Source organism: Euprymna scolopes, chromosome 9 (genome assembly GCF_053919585.1).
Source record: "Euprymna scolopes isolate OS-2025 chromosome 9, ASM5391958v1, whole genome shotgun sequence".
Taxonomy (NCBI): Eukaryota; Metazoa; Mollusca; class Cephalopoda; order Sepiida; family Sepiolidae; genus Euprymna; species Euprymna scolopes.
The window spans coordinates 167,011,481-167,034,980 of record NC_136490.1 but is presented as its reverse complement, the minus strand read 5'-3'; the positions used below and the strand labels follow the sequence as shown (position 1 = coordinate 167,034,980).

General features: G+C 36.6%; 1 protein-coding gene across 2 annotated transcripts in view; it reads right to left on the bottom strand.

The window, feature by feature from the left end:
• Window positions 1-17,987: 17,987 nt before the first annotated feature.
• LOC145284971 (retinochrome-like) overlaps window positions 17,988-23,500 on the bottom strand; it is a 106,838-nt gene continuing 101,325 nt past the window's right edge. The window contains exon 6 of one of the 2 annotated variants that reach the window (XM_080134074.1): window positions 17,988-18,386. In XM_080134074.1, the coding sequence (XP_079990200.1) occupies window positions 18,171-18,386 (216 nt within the window). In that variant the 3' untranslated portion in view covers window positions 17,988-18,170. The remainder of the gene's footprint in view (window positions 18,387-23,500) is intronic. The other variant, XM_080134075.1, reaches the window with a different exon arrangement.

Below are 23,500 nucleotides of genomic sequence, written 5' to 3'. Positions count from 1 at the left end.
GAAGTCCTTTTTGGGCTCATAGACATTAAGTGTCTTAGGGAGTGACACTCATCTGACAAGACGTTACAATCATCATATATATATATATATATATATATATATATATATATATATATAATAACGCGGAATATTCTGTGTAGTTTAATAACCATATATATTTCTATAACTTACTACCTAGGTCTACCAATATATTGATCACTGTTGAAGTAAATACTGAAAATTTGCGCATAAAATGATATCTTTGTATATTAATTTATGTGATTAAATGAAGTAGTCATATATATATATATATATATATATATATATATATATATATATATATATATATATATATGTGTGTGTGTGTGTGTGTGTGTGCGTGCGTACGAGCACATGTGCGCGTGCACGTTCGCCCGTATGTGTTAAGAAAGTGTGTTAAAATGCATTTTTGTCCTGACAAGTCCATGCTGGGATGAACCTTAAAAATCTGTGTTGCTTAATGACCATATAGATATGTTTCCATTTCTTACCACATATATATATATATGTGCATACATAAAAAATATAATGATTTTAGATGTCAAGTTTTCAGCAGTCATTGATATAATTGCTGTATTCGATTTGATATAGCCAAACAATACAGATTAAAAAATTTTTTTTTACATTTTCACCCCAAACAAGGAACATTACCACTTTGGTGTAGGGGGTTACTATCAGGAACATAGGCATCAGAGGTACTGTGTAGGGAGTTGGACAGCAAGATGTCGGTTCACGTTGCATTTGAACTTCTGCATGTCAGTACAGTTGAGGAGACAGGGACCCAGCAGGAAATTGCAAAGTCTAGATGTCCTGGGGAAGAAATTACTGGAGTAGAAGGCTCTCTTGCATCTAGGGATCTCTACTGTGAAGGGGGCTGCTTGTCGGGTTTGAGGGGTATTTACATAAAGGGGGCACAAGTGCTTGCAGTTCGTCAGAGCATTCACCGTTAAAGTACTTGTAAAAAAGACAGAAGGATGCAACATTTCGTCGATGGGACAGGGGCTGAAGTTTAGAAGACAGTTCAGGACCTATCAGATTGGCGACTCTCTTTTGAACCTTGTCTAGGAGCGAGAGACTAGTGGCAGATGCACCAGCCCAAATATGACAACAATACTCCATACATGGGCGACTGGTGGCCTTATAGAGGTATAGGATACTTTCGGGCGTTAATATCTTTCTAGCACGGTAGAGAGAACCTACCTTCTTCGCAGCGGTCCTGGCAATACTCTCAATGTAATTGTTCCAACTCAGGTTTCCTGAGAGCGTTAGGCCGAGGAGTTTAAAGGATATACTTTCAGATAAAGAGTCATTGGCCATTGCTATTGGTGGTAGAGAAGGTTTCTTGTAATTATTGAAGGAAACGAGTCTTGGCAGCATTGAATGTGACCATCCATTTATGTCCCCATTCATAAGTAAAAACTAATCATCATATAATACCATGTCTTTTCCGTTTGATAACAAGTCCATTTGTGTTTCGACTCACCAATTAAATAGAATGTACAAAAGAAACTCATTAAGAATTGAATGATTTGTTCTGCAATTATTTTAATGGTCGGAAAATACATATATAAAAAATATTCTACGGAGCAAGTCCCATGAATATATTTATGTTACGCTATTGTTATGGCAAAAATACTGTAATAGTCAGTCGATAATAAATGTTCGAGGTAGTAGTGCTCGGAATTTTAATGCAAGAAAATTTTAAATTAATTTCGTGTTTTTTTTTTTTTTAGTTTCGGATGGCTAATTTCTCATTCAAGCATAGTCTATATGTGTTATCTAAGTTTTTACAGGTGCTGAAATGTTGTACTATTTCCCACTCGACCATCGGTGATCGGTTTCCTTTAACTTGCAAAACTGGTTCGCTAATGTTGTTTTTAATCGGTGCTTTTTGCTTTTGCATATACTTCTGTAGTCGTAATGTCTGTTTTAAAATCCAGGAAAGTTATTCCCCCGTAATATACTTTTGGTATCCGTTTTATTTTTTGCCAAATAGTGTGTCTGGTAAACAATGCTTTTGGGTGGCATTTATTTTATAAGGACAAAATGCCTACCTGTTATAGTTAAAACCTTTTGCACGTTGTTTTTATTTCAATTACAATTTGCGTCATTATATTTTCTATGAATTATATTTTTTGCTTTTAGTGTTATTTTTGTTGTTGCCATGTTTTTTTTTTTTTTTTTTTTTTTTTACAAGGGTGTCACCACTTATCAAGGCCCAGAGGCCACTCGAGGATAAGGGTTAATAGGTATACATTAGTCATTGTGATTTTAGCATAGTAAACAGTGGGAATTTTGTAACTTGGATTACTTAGGGGGACGATTCAATTAGAACTTGTTCACATTGGACTTTTTCCTTTCTTTTTTTTTTCATAGGTATCAACTCATTATCAAGGCCAAGAGGCCACTCAAGGATAAGGGTTAAAGAGTGTACAGTAGAAATTGGACAATATAATAATCATTAGTAATGAAAATTTGTTAAATTTGATAACTTATATGGAACGGCTCATCAAGAACTTATTTATGTTCGACTTGAAGACAACCATATTGTAGTCAGCCGGAAAGCAGGAAAACGGAAGACAATTCCACAGGCGTGCAGTTCTAATAAAAAAGCTTTGTTCATGGAATCTACGTTAAGGTTTAGGCACAGATAAAGAGTGGGGGGAATTATTGATAGTGTTTACAGCTAGACGAGTGTTTCTTGTGAAAGTTTGGCGAGGGGGGACCATAGATTGAAGCTCAGTCGAACACTTTCCATGAAAATAACGATACATCAGAGACAAACTCGCAACATCTCTTCTGTGAGATAGAGGTTGCAAGGAAGAGAAAAGGACATCTCCTACGAGGCTACGAAGTCTATTTTGAACTCTATCAAGGCAGGACAAGTCCTTTCTAGCAGCTCCTGCCCAGATGTGGCAACAGTATTCCATCCTTGGATGTACCTGGCTCTTATATAAATAGAGAATTGCATCAGCAGTGAGATATCTACTGGATCGATAGAAAGATCCCACCATTTTTCCAGTGGCCTTGGCAACAGATTTGATGTACGTGTTCCATTTAAGATCAGGAGTAATGGTCAAGCCCAGAAACTTGTCAAAACTTGAGGCCTCCTGAAGACGAGAGCCATTCATTTCAATTGATGCCAGATGTGGATCAGAATGTTGATGATGTAAAGAGAGAAGCTTGGTTTTAGATGCATTAAAAGTAACCAGCCACTCCTTTCCCCATTGTACTACATGCTCAAGATCAGAGGAGAGAGAATTGGAGAGAACTTGGTCGTTTACTGTCTTAGATGTGCTACCATAAATGGTAGTGTCGTCAGCATAAATGTCTACAAATGATGTAAGGATGTGATTTGGAAGATCATTAATGTAGATCAGGAAAAGAGTTGGGCCCAGGATGGACCTCTGAGGGACACCGGCATTAATACTGTGGGCTTCTGATTTTTGCCCCTCAACTACTACTCTTATGAACCTATCAGAAAGAAATGATTTAATAATTGAGAAGATATTTCCAGCTATACCATAGCTAGAGATCTTATGAAGTAAACCTTTATGCCATACCCTATCAAAGGCCTTAGATATGTCAAGAGCAATTGCTCTAGAAAGGTTGCCTCCGTCGAGAGATTTGCTAATCCTATGAGATATAACTGTAACCATATCTGCTGTAGATCTAGCAGAACGGAAACCATATTGAGTGTCACTAAGAAGGTTATTTTTGTTGAGATGGTTGATTACTTCTGTATTTAACACAGATTCCAGCAACTTACTCATGACGCACAGGAGACTTATTGGCCTGTACTGAGAGGGGGATGAGCGATCACCTGAATTCTTAAATACAGGGCATACAGATGAAATTTTCCAGGGAGATGGGAAACTATTCTCCTTAAGACAACGTTTAAATAGTTTTGTAAGTATGGGCACTAGTTCAGGTTGAAGTTTTTTGAGTACAATAATTGGAATACCGTTAGGGCCAGTTGCTTTACTGGAATCAAGGTTTTTGATTAGCTTGGCAACATCACGTACTGATATACGTATATCACATAGTGTGTTTTCAGATACAGGAGGAAATATTGGGGGTTGGCGGCCTTGATCGCAAAAGGTAGAATTAGCTGCAAAGTTCTTGACAAAGAGTTTGGCTTTGTCTGATGCTGACGAGATTACCTCAGGTCCATTGATGATAGTTTGAATGGAGCGCACACTTCTGTTCAGAATTCTGTTTGCTATTTGCCAAAACTGATGGGAACCAAGCCGCTGCTCAGCTACTTTGGACTGAACAGATTGAGCATACAACCATCTTACGCTCTTTATTACTTTCTTACAATATTTGCTGGCAGTCCTGAAAGCGGCTTTAGTTTCCATACATCTATTACGTTGGAAACAGTGGAAAAAGTGATTTCTGTGCGCAATGGCAGCAGCACATTCTGGAGAGAACCATGGCTGGCTGTTAGGTTTTTGCTGAAACTTTTTCGAGGGTATGAAACGATCAATACCTACAATTAACCATTCCGTCAGGTCTAATACTATAGAGGACACATCCTTTTTAAATATGGAATTCAGAGGTAGATCAGTTATAAATGTACGGAAGCTATCCCTGTCAGCCTTAGTGTATCGATATACTGTACGATGGAGAGGTACGTCTGGGGACTTATTACATTTCATTTTTATCTTAATTGATACAAAAGAGTGGTCGGAAGATCCAAGAGGCGACAGAACAGAAACTGAACATAGTTCAGGGCAAGTTGTGAGAAAAAGGTCTAGTAGGCTCGCATACTGGCCGTCATTATCGAGCACACGGGTGGGTTCCTGAACAATCTGAGTGAGGTCATAGGCAATGGAGAAATCATGACAGAACCTCCCCTCATCATCGGTCTTGTTTGAGTGGGTCAACCATTCGACGTTGTGAACATTGAAGTCTCCACATACGTGAATGTTAGCTGAAGGATAAGCAGATAGGACTTGGTCAATTTTCTCAGATATGCTTTGAAAGATAGTAACTCCGCTGTTGTGGGGGCGATAGAGAGTAAATAAAAATGCAGTAGTTTGTTATTCTATTTTTATTGCTTCTATTTACCCTTGTATGATTGTAAGCAGTCCTTTTCAGGAATACACTGCTTATTCTCGTAGTCTGATGACGGGGCGGAAAAAATTACTCTAAACATCACCTGCTTCATAGTACACAGGCCAGTTAATCGCGGCTAGAAGGAATCCCATAAACCGGTAGAAATATTAGTAAAAATATTTAAAGAAGACTTTGCTCTCTTTGGGCAGGTTGAATATGGAAACTTGCCTTGATTGTAAAACGTCAAACCAACCAGAAATACGAACTGCTTTGTTAGCTAGAGAACTATTTTGCAATGTCATCGACAGCATTTTTATCACTGACGCAACTCGCAGAGGAAGGTTTACTGAGTGAAGATAAAGAAGGCTACCCGTTCATCTAGCGCAGTCGTTATATCATCACCAGAAATGCTGACAGACGTAATGGCGGATCACTAAGGTGATGTGTGGCACTGAAAGCTGGACTGACTACCGACTTGCATAGGGAAAGTAGTTAAACGCTTTAATGTCAGATAACTTGAGATTAACAACACTGCCTTTGAACTGGAAAACTAGATTGCGGACTTTCAATTCCAGCTCAATATTTCAGACACAGAAAATAACTGGAACCATTTCAAGGAAACGGTGAATGTTACAGCACTTCGGGCAATGTACCAAGAAATAATATGGCTGGTTTGATGAGAGCGAGGAGGAGATGTATCCCCTTTAGCAGTAAAAGAGAAAACTGTACGCCATCAACCAACATGACACCAATTCAGTCACAAATAAAGCTTCCTTTACCAACATCCGCTGTACTATACAGACCAAACTCCGTATCTGGATGAAGGGACAGACTGCAGAAATAAAGAAGTTGCCTATATACATGACTCGAAACGTTTTTATTACTCTCTGAAAGATACTTATAAAACTCTGTTCTCAACAGGCCGTCGTCCATCAATGATGAGACTATATCCCGTCTCTCAGGTAGAGATAAATATGGACCTTAATCCTTTCTCAGATTCCGAAGTAGAAAAAATAATTTAAAAGATCTTGTAGAAAACTTCCAGGGCCTGATGGTCTTCCAGCAGAAGTATACAAGGCAGTTACACTTAATATTAAAGGAAATCTACTTGATCTGTTTAAGCTCTGTTGAGTGTGAAGGCATACTACCACAGGAATTCAATAATGCCTCTGCTGTCTATTTATAAATACGAAAAGACAACAGTGTTGTGACAACCACGGGGGTATCTCCCTTCTTTGTACCGCTTTAAAATATTAGTTAACCACCTAGTCAACCGCCTCATAACGCAGCCGAAGCATGGCCACTTACCTGAGGGTTAATGTGGTTATTCTAATTTTAGCAGCGAGATACCTTCAAGAAAAAATCTAGCAGCATTACAAGAATTTTATTATTACATTTGGCAATTTGATCGATACATTCGATACAGTAAGCGGAAATTACCTCTGGAAAATCATATTCATGTTCAGTTATCCGATACGTTTTGTGCTTATTGTACGCCAAGTTGACGATGACATAATGGCCTGTGTGCTTGATAAAGGTAACCTAGAACCCCATCCACCAACGTAGACCCCTACTACCAGGTCTCCTTCTCCAACATCAGGGGTCTACGTCCCAACCTTCCAGAGGTTGAAACAAATTTACAGGAGACTAAACCGGACATATTCTTTCTAAGTGAAACTGGCATAGGGCCAACCACTTCTCTAGACGAATTCATAATTAAAGATTACTTCAACTTAATATCGAAATCTGACCCCAAGATCGCCATGTGCATGGAATATGTACCTACATCAAAGATGGCTTTCCATGTGGTAAGGATATCTCCAGAGAATATCCTAATTTACCTTATATGTGCTTTCGGGTTGCACTAGCTTACACCACTGCATTTATCTTTGCCCTTTATCGCCCCCACAACAGTGGAGTTACTATCTTTAAGAGCATATCTGAGAAAATTGACCTCATCCTGTCTGCTCATCCTTCAGCTAACATTAACATTTGCGGTGACTTCAATGTCTAATGTGGAATGGCTGACCCACTCAAATAAAACCGATGACGATGGGAGGTTTTGTAATGATTTTGCCATTGCCTATGACCTCACTCAGATTGTTCACGAACCTACCCGTGTGCCCGGTACACCCAGTCAATATGCAAGCCTTCTAGACCTTTTCCTCACAACTTCCTCTGAGCTGTGTTCATGTTCCGTTCTATCTCCTCTGGAATCCTCTGACCACTCTGTTGTAGCAGTTAAGATAAAAATTAACAACTGTCCCTGATGGCATTCCAGTTATATTGCTGAAAAAGCTCCAACCAGAACTTGCCCCCATACTTACAAAACAGTTTAAGCGTTGCATCAAGGAGAAGTGCTTTCCAACACCCTGGAAAACCTCATCAGTATCCCCTGTATTTAAGAATTTAGTTGAAAAGTCATCTCCCTCTCAGTACAGACCAATAAGTCTCCTGTCTGTCATGAGTAAGTTACTGGAATCCATATTAAATAAAGAAGTAGTCAACCACCTCAACAGAAACAACTTTCTTAGTGACACGCAATATTGTTTCCGCTCTGCAAGATCTACAGCAGATGTTCTAACGATTATATCACACATGATTAGTGAATCTCTTGACAAAGGTTCCCTTTCCAGGGCAATTGCTCTTGACATATCAAAGGCTTTCGATAAGGTATGGCATATGGGCCTACTTCACAAGATTTCCAACTACGGTATTACTGGAAATGTTTTCTCAATCATTAAGTCATTTCTCTCCGATAGGTTCATAAGAGTAGTGGTTGATGGGCAGAAATCAGAGGCCCATAGTATTAATGCTGGAGTCCCTCAGGGGTCCATACTGGGCCCAACTCTCTTCCTGATCTACATCAATGATCTCCCTAAACACATACTTAAATCATTCGTTGACATCTATGCTGATGACACGACCATCTACGGCAACACATCAAAGGCCATAAATGACAAAGTTCTCTCTAATTCTCTCTCCTCTGATCTTGAGCACGTGGTACAATGGGGGAAGAGGTGGCTGGTCATTTTTAATGCATCCAAAACCAAGCTTCTATCTTTACATCATCAACGCTCTGATCCCCATCTGGCATCAATTGAAATGGATGGCTCTCGTCTTGGAGAGGCTCCATGTTTTGACAAGCTTCTGGGTTTGACCTTTACTCCTGATCTAAAATGGAACATGTACATCAAATCTGTTTTGCCAGGGACGCTGGGAAAATGGTGGGATCCTTCTACCGCTCCAGAAGATATCTCACTACTGAGGCGATTCTCTATCTTTATAAAAGCCAAGTACGTCCAATGATGGAGTACTGCTGCCACATCTGGGCAGGAGCTGCTAAAAACAGCCTATCCTTCCTTGACAGAGTACAAAATAGACTTCGTGGCTTAGTGGGAGATGTCCTTTTCTCTTCCCTGCAACCTCTCTCCCACACAAGAGACGTTGCGAGCCTGTCTTTGTTTTATCGTTATTTCCATGGCAGGTGCTCGTCTGAACTCCAATCCCTCGTCCCCATCGCCAATCTTTCACGAGAAACACCCGTCTGGCTGAAACTACTGTCAATAATTTTCCCCACTCTTTATCTGTGCCTAAATCCAAACGTAGATTCCATGAACAAACTTCTTTCTTAGAACTGCACGCCAGTGGAACTCTCTGCCACTTGCCTGTTTCCCACCTGACTACAACTTGGACGTCTTCAAGTCCAACATAAACAAACTCCTGACAAATCGCCCCCTTAAGTAAGACCCTCTATCAAAACCCCCAATACTAATGATTACTACAATACTATCTCATTGATTACTGTACAAGCAATAACCCTTATCCCTGAGTGGTCTTCGGGCCTTGATAAGTGGTGACTCCCATGTAAAAAAAAAAGTTAAGGTATCGTCTGACTTCCCGATAAGCAATGGAGTGAAACAAGATTGTGTATTGGCGCTCTCTATCCTCGGCATAATATTCTCAGCCATGCTTACATGTGCATTCTCCGACTCGGACTCTGGTGTTAGCGTCAAATATCTGATATTGTACTGTACGCACTTGTCCATCCAAAATTCCATTCAGATATATTGGCTGAAGAATCTGATTGTTTTAAATAGCGTCTCCTGTTCCATCATATTTTTTGCGAACAGTTTCAGGTCATCTCTGTGCATTAGATTGTTAATTCTTTCATCTGTATTAGTCACTTTTATCCAGCTTGGTATTATCTTATCTATATTATTAAGAGGCATCATGGCTATGATGTATAATAGTGGTGAAGCCACTCAGGGATAAGGGTTATTGTAAGTACAGTACGTTAGTGTGGATATTTAAAGTGTCTACTAAAGGGAGCGGTTCATCAGGAATTTGTTTACGTTGGACTTGAAGTTGTAGTCAGGAGGGAAGCAGGCAGACGGAACAGAGTTCCATAGGCGTGCCGTTCTATGGAATCTACGTTTTGATTTAAGCATAGATAAAGAGTGGGGAAAGTTTTTACAGTGGATTCAGCTAGACGGGTGTTTTGTGTAAAATATTGGCGAAGGGGGACCAGAGATTGGAGTTCAGATGAGCACCTGCCATGGAAATAACGATAAAACAAAGATAGGCTTGCAACGTCTCTTCTGTGGGAGAGAGGTTGCAGGGAAGAGAAAAGGGAATCCCCCACTAGGCCATGAAGTCTATTTTGTACTCTGTCAAGGCAGGATAGGCTATTTTTAGCAGCTCCTGCCCAGATATGGCAGCAGTATTCCATCCTTGGACGGACTTGGCTTTTATATAGACAGAGAATTGCATCAGTAGTGAGATACCTTCTGGGGCGGTAGAAGGATCCAACCATCTTTCCAGCGATCTTGGCAACAGACTTGATGTACGTGTTCAATTTCAGATCAGGAGTGAACGTCAAGCCCAGAAGCTTGTCAAAACATGGAGCCTCTCCAAGACGAGAGCCATCCATTACAATTGATGCCAGATGGGGATCAGAGCGTTGATGATGTAAAGATAGGAGTTTGGTTTTAGATGCATTAAGGGTATCCAGCCACGGTTTCCCCCACTGAACCACTCGTTCGAGATCAGAGGAGAGAGAATCAGAGAGAGAGAGAGAGAGAGAGAGAGAGAGAGAGAGAGAGAGAGAGAGAGAGAGAGAGAGCTTTGTTGTTTCTGTTGAGTCCGGTTTGTCTGGTTTTGTCTTCCCCCGTTTACATTTTGATAGAATTGGCGTTCGTTGTTTTCAAATTTTCCTGATTGCTTGCATAGTTCCGATTTGTATCTGTATCGTCTTAATCTCCCTTCTTTTGCTGCTATTCCTTGCTTCATTCCTCACCGCTTCTTGTTCAGTTTCTCTCTCTCTGCTAATCAGATTTCTACTTTTACATCCTTTTCTATCGCTTTCATGTTTATTGCTTTGACGTTTTTTTTTTTTTTGAGTTTGTTCATTTGGGTTTCCAACTTGACTTCCCATACAGGTTTTGTTGATTCATTTTCCTTCCTCGTCTTTTTTCTACTTTAAGCCTCATATTTTTTTACTACATTAATTATTTTTTTAACATGTAATGGTCTTTGTGTTGATGTATGGGAGGAGCTTGTTTACCTTCTCTGTTTCTGCTTTTATTTTCTTCCATTCTTGCTTCCTTAGTTTTTGTTTTCATTCATAAGTTGTATGATGTCTTTTACTTCAGATGCTTCATTCTCGTTTAGATCCGTTGTTTCATTGGTTTCTGTCTCCATCTTTATTGTGTTTGAGTTGTTTTTTGGACTTGGGACTCACCCCTTATCAAAGCCTGAAAGCCATTCGAGGATAAAGGTTAATGATTGTAAGTAAAGTGATAGTGTAGTAATCGTAAATGATGTCAATTGGGAAGAAGTCGATCATTCATGGAGACGACTAAACAAGAACTTGTTTCCATTGGATTTGAAGGCACCCATGTTGTATTCAATCGGAAAGCAGCCCAGCGGAACAATGTTCCAAAGGCTGGCAGTTCTTCGAAAGACGCTTTGTTCAAGAGATCTGCCTTTAGATTTAGGCACAGACAGAGAGTAGGGGAAATCATATATAGTGGTTGTAGCCAAGTGTTTTTGTAAAAGTTTTGAAAGGGGGACCATAGATTGGAGTTCAGTCGTGTGCTTGCCATGGAAATCGCGATAGAGGAGACACAGGTTCACGACGTCTTTTTGTAGGAAAGAGATTGCAGGGAAGAGAAAAGTTTTTTGCATGCCGTCATCATGTAAAGTTTCTGCGTGTGGAGTTTCATCGTTTATCTCTCGTAGTGTTTCCATTAGTTCAAGATCTGAAGTCAACCTCTTTTGAGAATAAGTTTTGCTTGATCCGCAATCCCTTGTTTCGTTGTATTGTAGTCATTAAACATTCCCCACAGTTCTCTCATCCGTTGCTAATATCCTTTGTCATTGGGGTAGCTTCTGAAATAACATTCTTTTACTAGTCTATAGTTTGTTTTTATTATTTTTGTTATTATTGATATCAATATATTAATACCATAGTAACTTTAATGTACGTATGTGTGTAACGGTTTCAAAATGATAAATTGTTTAATCAGGAGATCCTATTTATTAAAAAGGAGGATAGTATCTAATAACATAGTACGAACATTAAATTATTAGGATGCAGATACGTTAATTAAATGTTCGTAGTATGTTATCCCTTATCAGTTTTTGATAAATAGAATCCCCGATTATTGAAGACATAATGGAAAAATCAAAATTAAATAAAAAAAATGATGTCACGTTTGGGCTGTACGTGAAACTGAAATATACCTTCTTGGTCTTCTAGCTAGGATCCAAGGGTAGTATCTGTTATGTCTAAAGATGGTATAATGATATCCTGGGGTTTACGTTCGCACTGGGCGTCGATATAATGGAAATATGTCACAGACTCATATAAGGATATTGAACATAAACTGTAATAACCGGATACATTCTTAGACTACATTAACCAGAATACTTAGATAAATACGTTACAGTTTAAACAAAACGGCTACAATAATATCGCAGAACATCCACTGACTGCCCAGAAGCAATATATTAAATTTGAAAGATGCTGTCCTGCCGTGAAATTTTCACAGGGCCCTCTAGTTATTATTATTATTATTATTGTTGTTGTTGTTGTTGTTGTTGTTATTATTATTATTATTATTATTATTATTATTATACCATAGTAGTCTCAATCCTTGGATGTTTTTTCATTGAACATCAAGTAAATTCGACTTTAGACATTCTAGCTGATTAACTCTATCGCCGCTCCTAATAGGCAAGCCATTTGCAAAATTGGAAAAGAAATTGTCTTTTCAATCTGATTAAGCAATTTATGGTGGCTTTTTGTTACGGTCCAAAGCGTTCCAAGTATGATGGGAATCACCTTGACTTCTTTACATTTCTAGAGTCTAATAACCATTTCAGATCTTGGTATTTATTTTTTTTTGTTATTTTTCTTGCACGTTGGTATCGAAAGGGTAAGCTACGTTTATATTGAGCAAGTTCTTTTTTTTATTTAGTAAAATTAGGTCAGGTTTTGAGTGTTCAGGGACTTTATCAGTCTGTATGCGCATATCCCAAAGAAGTTTGGCATTGTCGTTTTTTTTTAACCACTTCTGGTTTATGCTCATACCACTTCTCATAGTGGTCTAATCCGTAGAGTTTGCATGTATTCGAGTGTAGGACCTGAGCGACTTTGTCGTGTCTCCAATTATTATACTGGTGTTGAACTAGCATAGAGCATTCTGATGCAAAATGCGCTAATGTTTCTTCCCTTTCATTACACATTCTGCACATCGGCGATTCTGCAGTTTTGTCGATGTAGTGTTTGCTGGACCTAGTGCGAGTGGCTTGTTCCTGGGCTGCCATTAATGCGCTCTCAGTAGATCTTTTAAGATCTCTGACCAACCAATTCCAGCTGTCGTTATCTCTAAATTCAGTATTATTTAAGAATACATTGTGTAGTTTTTTTTTCCAAATATTTCCCCCCCCCTTCTTGTAATCTCTGACTTTACTTCATCCCAGGTCTTATCTTTTCCCTTCTCACTTCATAGAATGTCATGGCTTTCAGAAATATATTTAGTTAGATTTTCTTCTATATTTCCAACTTCTTCAACACTAAGTAAGCCTTGCCTATCTTCCTTTCTAAGCAGACACAATGGATGTACATCCCCTTTTTCTAGCAGAGGCTCCACACATGTAAGCAATTTAGGTGTTTTTGTTTATAGGGCCTTTGCTAAGGAAGTGGCTATTATTATTATTATTATTATTATTATTATTATTATTATTATTATTATTATTATTGAGGTTGCGGTTGTTTATATTGTTATTGTTATTGATGTTATTTTATCCTTTACTTTAAATGCATATATTTTTTTTTACATTGAGTTCACCACTTATCAAGGCCCAATGGCCACTCAGGGATAAGGGTTATTGTGTGTACAGTAATCAAAGGGATAGTGTAGCAATAGTATTGGAGAATTGGTAAGGTGTCATTACTTAATGGGGGCGGTTCATCAGGAATTTGTTTGTGTTGGACTTGAAGACATCCAGGTTGAAGTCGGGAGGGAAACAGGCAAGCAGAACAGAGTTCCACAGGCGTGCAGTTCTATCCCATCATATTAACTCCTCAATCTACCTTAATTCCCGATCGTATAATGGCAAACTCCCTAATCCTATTTCTCTAATTTCGAATTTGTTAAAAACCTAATAATGCTTATTATAGTCTTGCTATGATCTCAATAATCCCTCTCACCCTCTAATCTATGCCAGATATCCTAATATTTCATGTGTTAACGTGTTTATTTTTAGACGTCGTATTCCTAATTTGTTATCTAGCACTTTCTTTTCTCTTTTTATTAGAAGCATTAAGCTTCGAAAAACCTAGATCCATAGAGCTTTTATAACCACTATATCCATAAATGTATCTTTCTTATTGATGAATACACTTATATGCACCGGTATATAATGTTGTGTGATATTTTTTATTCTTATCTTTAAGATCTTCTTCGCATATTGAGCTGTTTGTCATCTTAACAGGTTTCTATTTAAAACATTGAAATACTTCTTTAATGTCCTAATATATATAGATAATGTTATATTATAAAATGCAAATCGCCCTGCTTTAGCGTTGAAACTGGCCATCCGGTTTACAGCTTCCGGTTTAAAAAATTCTGCGCATTCGTACATAAACTATAATCCATAAAAGCTTTATTTTTATTCGACAATTTCTCGTGTTTAAAATAGGCAAATAAAAATAAAACTGTAAATTCCTTTTGTTTTTTTTTTACATCGGCATTTTACGAATTTTATTTGTATTTTTCATTGCAAGTTGGAATCATTTTCAAACAAAAACAAAACAAATTTGTTTACAAATAATTTGGCGTCTTTTTTCATTGCATTAAAATTCGTAATGTGAAGCATAAAAACGTTAAAATTATTTGCAAATGTTTATTATAACTGTGAAGATTATGAAAACAATAGACTTTTTAGCCCATAAAGACGGCCAAAAATTTATTGCCATCGACTTAAGATAAGTGATTCGTGCTATAATGGTTTTCGCTAAAAGTCACATTTTTTTTTCTTTACAAAATCATTCGGCGGAAGTGACGTCACTCACATTTTTAAGGTACGGATGATTAACACTGTATATAATGTGGCTTTATTTTTTAAAGCAAATATAAAAATAGAAATGTTGGTAAATTTTTACTTGGTTTTCACCTTTTAAATGACGACTATTAACAGTTTTCAGGTATGTTGAAAACAAATACCACACTGATAGTTTTCCGTAAATGAGCAGTTTTCCGGATATTAAGAAATGTAATTTATTATGATAAATGTGGGGGCTAATGTTGTACGCACAAACGCGCATATTTTTGGCATAATTAATATACTCACTATTCCATAGCTAGCTATAACATATATAAACGGGTTACGCGTATTCTGGTGCATATATATATATATATATATATATATATATATATATATATATATATATATATATATATATATATATATATATATATATATATACAAGCAGGAAGGCCCAACGTTGCCCGAAGGTGGTTGATTGCTTACGAATTTTCATATCATACTTTTATCATCATTGAAATAGGTGCAAATCCCATTTTTCAATCAAATCGATTAATTGCCTGCTGCACTGCGGTATACCGTGCGGAAGCACCCCATGCCTCCTCCAATGAGACTTTAGTCTATATTGCACTGGAGAAACCTATTGTTGATTTTTAAAAATTATTTTATGTAATAGCTTAAATCAATGTCAGAAATGGAAAAGTTAAGTATCATGGTTCAATCGTTTTCTTATTGTTTCAATTATGATCACAACAAAAACATTTATTTCGAAGGCGTCTCTGTCTTATTAAAGAACTTACTGTGGATTTTAATGCCAATTCTTTTCAATGTGCGATTATAAAACTTCTTAAATGCATTTTTGATGTAATGCTTTATAAGAAAGTCAAATCAAATTTAGATCTTGTCGATGATCAATTTTCGATATTTGTTATCCGATGAAAATCGAAAATCGATAATATAGAAAAATCCAAATAAAAAAAGGAAATTGTTCGATTATTAACAAATGTGTATCATTCCGATGCGAAACCTACATAAAAACACCCCCAGACATATAAAGTAAATTTGTGTAAAATTTCAAAAAAATCATCTGAGCCGTTCCAGAGTCCATAGGAAAGGAACTCACACACACAAGTGCCATATATATATATATATATATATATATATAATTATTTTCAAACTCGGGAATTTGCACGGAATTTCGAACGGGTGTAGCATGATCTGGTTTCGTCAGCTCTGACTGGGCAGAAGTTCTATGCATGGAAATTGTATTTTGAGTATCGCCCACGCTGAGAATTGAACCTTCAACCCCCAGACGAGTGTAACTATACAACTGAATTTTATCAAGTACATTATCCATTACGCCACGGCTGATAGCGAACTAATACTATTTTATGTTTTGATTTTCATTATTTAACAATGCTCAATACGTGAGTATATATATAGGTGGTAATTTATGGAAACATATGGCAATTAAGCTACACAAAATTTTTCACGTTTTCCTCTCATATAAATTCATTGGGCTAATATGCATGTGTGCGTGTGTGCGCGCCCGTGCGCGCGTGTATGTTAAAAAAAATAAATAAACAAACAACACATTTATTTTAAAATCAAAATATATTTCTCTTGTCAAAATTCTGCTGTCATGTTAGTAAAAAAAAAAAAAAACTGAGAAGAAACAAGTGATGTATTTTTTCTTTCTTTTGTTTTGAAAAGTTCCAAATTTTACATTTGAAAGAAATTTGAGTAAAATCAAAAAAATCTCAAAAATGTGAAAGAAATGCCTTCAAATCAGAATTCGTTCGCTCTCCCAAAATGGTCGATCTTTAAATCCCTAGCTGGGGGAGGGCATATCTGGAGGCAGGTGTGAATCATGGACGGATTCAGTGGTAGGTCTACTGGGAGTGGGGCACACAGTTGCATGGTCTTTATGGCATCTATAAATCTTTGTGTTTCTACTTTCCGTAGAAATGTTCCTTTCTTCAAAATTGGCAGACGTGGAAGGACATACGATATCAAATTACCAGATTCACTTTCTTCTTTTGTGTTTCTTTTTTTTTGTTTTCTATTTCTTCTGTTTATTACTGTTATTATTATTATTATTATTATTATTATTATTATTATTATTATTATTATTATTATTACCATCATCATTATTATTATATAGTTTAATCATCACAAAAAGCAAAACTAGACAAAATGTCAATCCCTTTAGTGATTATCATTTCCCGTCAATTTAATTACTAAATTAAAGTCTAAAATATATGTAACAAAGTAGGATAAACATTTTTAAGGCACAAGAATCACAAATCGAATATAAATCAAAAACTAATTACAATGTTCCCGTCTTATATCTTCTCATGTGTTTTTACCAAACAGACAATAAAGTCTTGTAAATATCTGCTATAAAAGAATGTGTAAAAATCCGTAGCTGTTTATAAACGAACGAGTTTTATTCAAAGTATAAAATTATGTAAGTCTTTTTGATTGTCTACATTTTTGTCGTACATCAAGTGACAATAATCACACTTTAATTTATGGAAACATATGGCAATTAAGCTACACAAAATTTTTCACGTTTTCCTCTCATAAATCTAAAATCTGTGATGCAATGAGAATTGACAATGTGATTGTTTTATAGGGAAAATGTAGGAACAATTTTGGGGGTTGGATATCCTGCTTTGACCTTTTCAGGATCCTTCCATGTGAGTGATAATTTAACCTTGTTCAGCTCGTGTTCTTTTTTATTCTGCGATTCTTAGATAGTCATAAATGGCGGCTTCTCAGTGCGAAAATTGTAAGATAGCGTTGTTTGCAAAAGTGATTTTTTTTCTCATAAGTCGAAAGCAAATTTTGTTATATCAAACAGAATTCCAACCATTCGCTAGTGGCGGCTCCTCCGTTGTTGCTGTGGAATAAAAAGCATATGCCAGGGGTGACCAGAAGCGCGAAAGGACTGTGTTACAAACAGTGCCAGAAAATAATAACATAATAAAGTGAATAAATAAGAGAGTAAGAGGCATGTTAATATTTGTTGAGGTGATTCATTATTATCTCTTATTTTAAAATCAACGTAAAAAAGCAACATTAAAAAGAAATAAAAAAATGTACAATTGTAAAGTGTAAATTATTTTTGAATTTTTACTCAATAAAAATGAAGGTCACGCAAGGAGCCGCCACTGTATTGGACATTACAGCAAAAAATTTGGATTGGTGTTTCACCAACTCAGATTTTACAACACTTCTTATGCCCTTACAATGATGAAGAAACACTTAATCATCACAAAAAGCAAAACATGACAAATCTGTCCGACAGCTCATCTAAAACTACTTTCAAAAAGAGAAACAAATATGTATGGAATGTAGATAATATATATTTTACAGTTTAATTATTTAGTTTTACTGTTTAATTATTTATTTTTACTGGCCGGAGAATAAAAAAGTTTTCCAATTTCGTGGGAACACTTGATTGAATTTAACAACGTTTCTTTCGTTTCTTTTTGTTTTGTTGTGTTAAATTAAAATATCACGGTAAATGTTTAAGGTTTCTTGGTGTCGCTTTTTGGGAGAGTACGGACAGAAGTCAGGAAGATGAGGACTGGGAAAAGGGCGCACCCACATTTGCTCATCAGGGGAGCCATATGACCCGCCAGGTGACTAAGATTTGCTCCTGCATGGGTAACTGCGCTGTACATGGCTATGTAACCAAAACCTGACCAGGACACCATGGAAAGAAGAATGAAAACTCCAGCAAGCTGAAAGAAGAAACAGAAATAATTAGAGATATAAAACAAAGCAAGTGATATATTATATCACGGCTGTGCGAATGAAGTTTACAACTTGTGTGTAAAAACATACGGAGTTTATTGATTTTTTATTTGCAACAAAGGAGTCTATTGTATGAATGTCGAAGTTTGGAGCGAAAAACAGGATTTGACGGGAGAGGAAATGACATGACGATTTTTCTAGTCGGGTGCTTTTATTACATAGGAGGTATACTATGCTAGTAAGTATCGGTTAACTAAGCTGAGGGTCACATTAGTACATGTCATGTACATGTCATAGCTGCAAACGGAATGGTATCCAGAGACGGGTGACGTAAAAAACCGGAGAGTCAATGCATCAAACTCCATAGACAAATCAATATGGAAAGATAGAGATATGACATGAACCCCGTTTAAACAAAGCGAGTGATATATTATATCGATGCTTCTCGAAGAATGTTGACAACTTGTGTATAAAAAAAACATATACGGTGTTTATTTATTTTTTTGTTTGCACAAAAGAGGACAAATGTATGAACAAAACACAGGATTTGACGGGAAAGGAAATGACATGTCTCTAGTTTGTTGCATAATAGATACTCTACGCCAGCAATAAATTTAGCTAATGTGAATTTTGATGAGGTTCAAATTAGTACATGTCAACCTAGCTGCAAACTGAATTGTACCAGAGACAGGTTATATGAAGAAGCAACATACAATCGGTCAAACTTCACAGACAAAACAGTAAAAATAAAATGACGATATTACATGGATCATATTTTCAAGCAAGCGAAAACTAAGGGTTTGTTCAATATTTCCGAAAGTCAAAGTTGGATCACAAAAAAAAACAAAAAAACAAAAAACAAACTACAACTCTGGCTTTGATATCACGTACGCCAAACGTATTCTTCTGGCATTTTAATAGAACACCGCAGATTCTTTACTATTTGTTTCTTTAATTTAACATCATGACGAGAAAAAATAGAAAAAAAAATGTATAAAATTCTGAGGATGAGGTCTATTTCCGAAATATTAATTTTGAACAAATAAATTTTATTTATTTTATTAATATTACGTTGTGATTTGGCTTATAAACGTGTTTTATACGTATTTTATTTTAATCTTTATGTTTTAAGTTAAGCGAATGGACACGCAAATAATGTAGAAATAGTTTATAATAGATGTTGTCGATATCTGTCTGTGCATGGGCAGTTTTGTTTGATAGAAAGTCAAATAAGGAAGTCATTAGTCATTAACCCCCCCCCCCCGCGTCATAAGTAAATTTTCTCCAATAAATCATTGAAGAATTCAACAAAGTCTCTAAGTGTTTTTTATGCATGAGTTTGTTATTCGTTTAGATAAACAGACAGATGAAAACGACTAGATAACATGGCAACTATGTGACGACGACGAGAAAAAGCGAATAAAAGGAAGGCATATAATATAAACGACTGCATGTATTTACACGTATGTGCCTTTAATAAATGTCGACAGTGTTTTTTATAGTCATTTAACATTGTCGTAGACTCTTGACAATTCGGTATGTTATTGTTATATATCTTATGGGATGACTGACCAAATTTTAGGATTTCAGGTTCAAATGAACAGTAACAGCCGGAATTAGAATACACTCTACTACAACCTGATTGTAACAATCAGTGAATTTCCAAATGCAATCTGCACGTGAGGACACGTTGGAAAAACAATATGCAATCAAGTCGTGTTTTAAACTTAGACACATGCTACCGAAACGTATCTGTCCGGAAACGCTCGTGAAAGTTCGGAGTTATCGCAGTAACAAAAGCGCATAATACAAAAAAAAAAACATACTAACAGAAACATCTTAAAACAGTAACGAATATGCCATTGATTAAAACTATGTTAACAAGAAGTATTTAAAATTTAACTATCTCAAGAACTTGCATTTGGATATTCATTTATTATCATAATTTTAATGATAGTATGAATTGTTTATAGTACGTTTATCTATGATATAAGTCTCACCTGTATGTATGTATGTATGTATGTTTGTATGTTTGTATGTCTGCCTTAAACTTTCGACAAAGGCGACGGGTTTTCACGGGGTCGATATATTTTTGAAACCTGACGCTTTGGACGACAAATATCGAAGAATTGGCCAAAAATATTGATTCCTTCATCCTAAACTGGGAACTTTTCTACAAAGAGGAGTACCTTTTATTTCGCTGACATATCGAAAGTCATACACTCTTTTCTATAGACTAGTTTTAATTTTAACCTTCGTCACTTCCGGTTTAGCGATTGACGCAACAGCAAAGACGTCGCGTTTTTTTTCACGTTCTTTTCCTCCTTGGCGGTACGGGTTCGAGCCTACCTGCCTACTACCACTTTTTTTTGCTCAACACACACCTCCAAACATCCGGGCAACGCCGGGCACGCAGGCTATGTTTTTTTTAAAAATATAATTCAGTACCACTTAAATGTGTGTTCGTTAATTAATAATTGCGCACGTTGTCAAAAATGAAATGGTAAATAAAAGAAATAACAATATTAAAATAACGTGTGTAAAATATTAAATGCTTACACATTTTATAGTTAATTTTGTTTTATTCACATTCATCCCAAACAAAACATATCGCCACTTGGACGTAAGGGGACACTAATTGAGACCATGCCTAGGCAAAATTAATAAGATGTTGGTTTCCGTTACGTTTGAACTTCTACATATCAGTACAGTCAGAAAAACAGGTAGCAGGAAGTGAATTCCAAAGTCTTGCTGTTCTAAGGAAAAGCTAATAGAGTAGAAAACTTTCTGGCATTTAAGGACTTCAACAGTGAAGGAGTGGGATTTTGCTACTAAGCGGGGTTGTCGGGGATATGTACATCGAGGGGGCACAGGTGCAATGAGTTCATCAGAACACATTCCATTAAAATACTTGTGAAACAGACACAGGGATGCAACATTGCGGTGATGGGACATGGATTTGAGTTTTGTTGACAAAATGAGACCTATTAGATTGGAGATTCGTTTTTGACCCTATCCAAGAGGGGCAGACTAGTGGTAGATGCACTAGTCCAAATGTGGCAACAATACTCCAAGCATGGGCGAATGGTAGCCTTGTAGAGGCACATGATACTCTCAGGTGTGAGTAGTTTTCTAGAACGATAGAGAGAGCCCACCTTCCTTGCAGCAGCTATCGCAATCTTCAATGTATTTGTTCCAGTTCGTACCTCCTCTGAATGTTAAGCCGAATTTCAAGGTAAATTCTCAGGTTGGGAGTTATCTGCTATGGATTTCACCGATTGTAGAGGCTTCTTGTAATTGTTAAAGGAGAGCAGCCTAGTCTTACTAGCATTAAATGTTACCATCTATTTACGTCCCCATTCTACTACGGTCTGGAGGTTATTTTCTAAGGATTCATCCATTGCCTTAGATTTGTGTACATCCCTCAAGCATGTTATAGAGCGTTGTATCATCAGGAAATATATCCATCTCAGACAATTATATCGAGGAGGTCGTTAATGAATATCACCAATAACAGTGGTCCAAAGAGCGACCCCTGAAGCACTCCCGCATTTGTGTTATGCTGCTTGGATGAACGTCCATCAATGACAACCTGGATGGGTATATTTGTCTAAGTAGGATTTAATTATATTCAATATTCGTCACGTTACCCCGTGTAAATTAATTTTCATTAGCAGCCCAAGGTTCTATCCTTACATCATCAACGCTCTGATCCCCATCTGGCATCAATTGAAATGGATGGCTATCGTCTAGGGGAGGCTCCATGTTTTGATAAATTCTGAGATTGACCTTTACTCCTGACCTGAAATGGAACACGTACATCAAGTCTGCTGCCAATGTCGCTGGAAAAATAGTAAGATACTTCTATTGATCCAGAAGACATATCACTGCTTATGAAATTCTCTACCTATATAAAAGGCAAGTACGTCAAAGGAGGGAGTACTGCTGCCACATCTGGACAAGAACTGCAAAAAACAGCCTATCCTGCCTTGACAGAATACAAAATAGACTTCGTAGCTTAGTGGAGGTGGCCTTTTTTTCTTCCCTGTAACCTCTCTCCCACAGTTGCGAGCCTGTCTTTGTTTTATCGTTATTTCCATGGTAGTACTCGTCTGCGCTCCAATCTCAGGTCCTCCTTCGCCAAGCTTTCACGAAAAACATCCGTCAAGCTGAAACACTGTTAATAATTTTCTCCACTTTTTATCTGTGCATAAATCAAAACATAGATTCCATGAACAAAGCTTCTTTCTTATAAGAGACGCATGTGGAACTCTGTTCCGTTTACCTGTTTCCCACCTGACTACGACTTGGATGTCTTCAAGTCCAACATAAACAAATTCTAATAAACCGTCCCCTCAAGTAAGACATTTTATGAGGCCTCCATTGCTAAGGATTACTACGATATTGTCCCATTGATTACTGTACACGCAATAACCCTTATCCCCGAGTGGCTTCGGGGCCTTGAAAATTGGTGACTACCATGTAAAAAAGCCCTTTGTGCCAGACTTAATATATATATATATTATAGCGGTAGAGTTTAGTTTCCTAGATATACATGCAATGAAACAACATGTGCCTACGAAAAAGTGCTCAATGATTAAACAGAGCGGGTATATTAAGTTTATTTATACAAACATTAATTGCTACATATGTGCATACGTGTTTCTGTAATCACCCTTGCTAAGGGAGATTACGTCTTGAGACCATGAATTATCTCCGAAAACTCTTTTTTCGTTTTCAAAGATAATTCATGGCCTGAAGACGTAATCTCCCTTAGCACGGGTGATTACAGAAATATGTGCACAAATGTAACCATTAATGTTTGTATAAATAAACTTAATATATATATATATATATATATATATATATATATATATATATATATATATATATATATATATATGGTGACTTTCTTCTTTCTATATATATGTATATACGAGGAATCAAAAAGAATTATAGTTTTCTTTAAATAGAAATTCAGCGGAATAAAAAAAAAGCTTAACATGTAAGGTAGAACTTAAATACGAAAAGAAAAAATCAACAATACAATACGATATATATATATATATATATATATATATATATATATACAATATATATA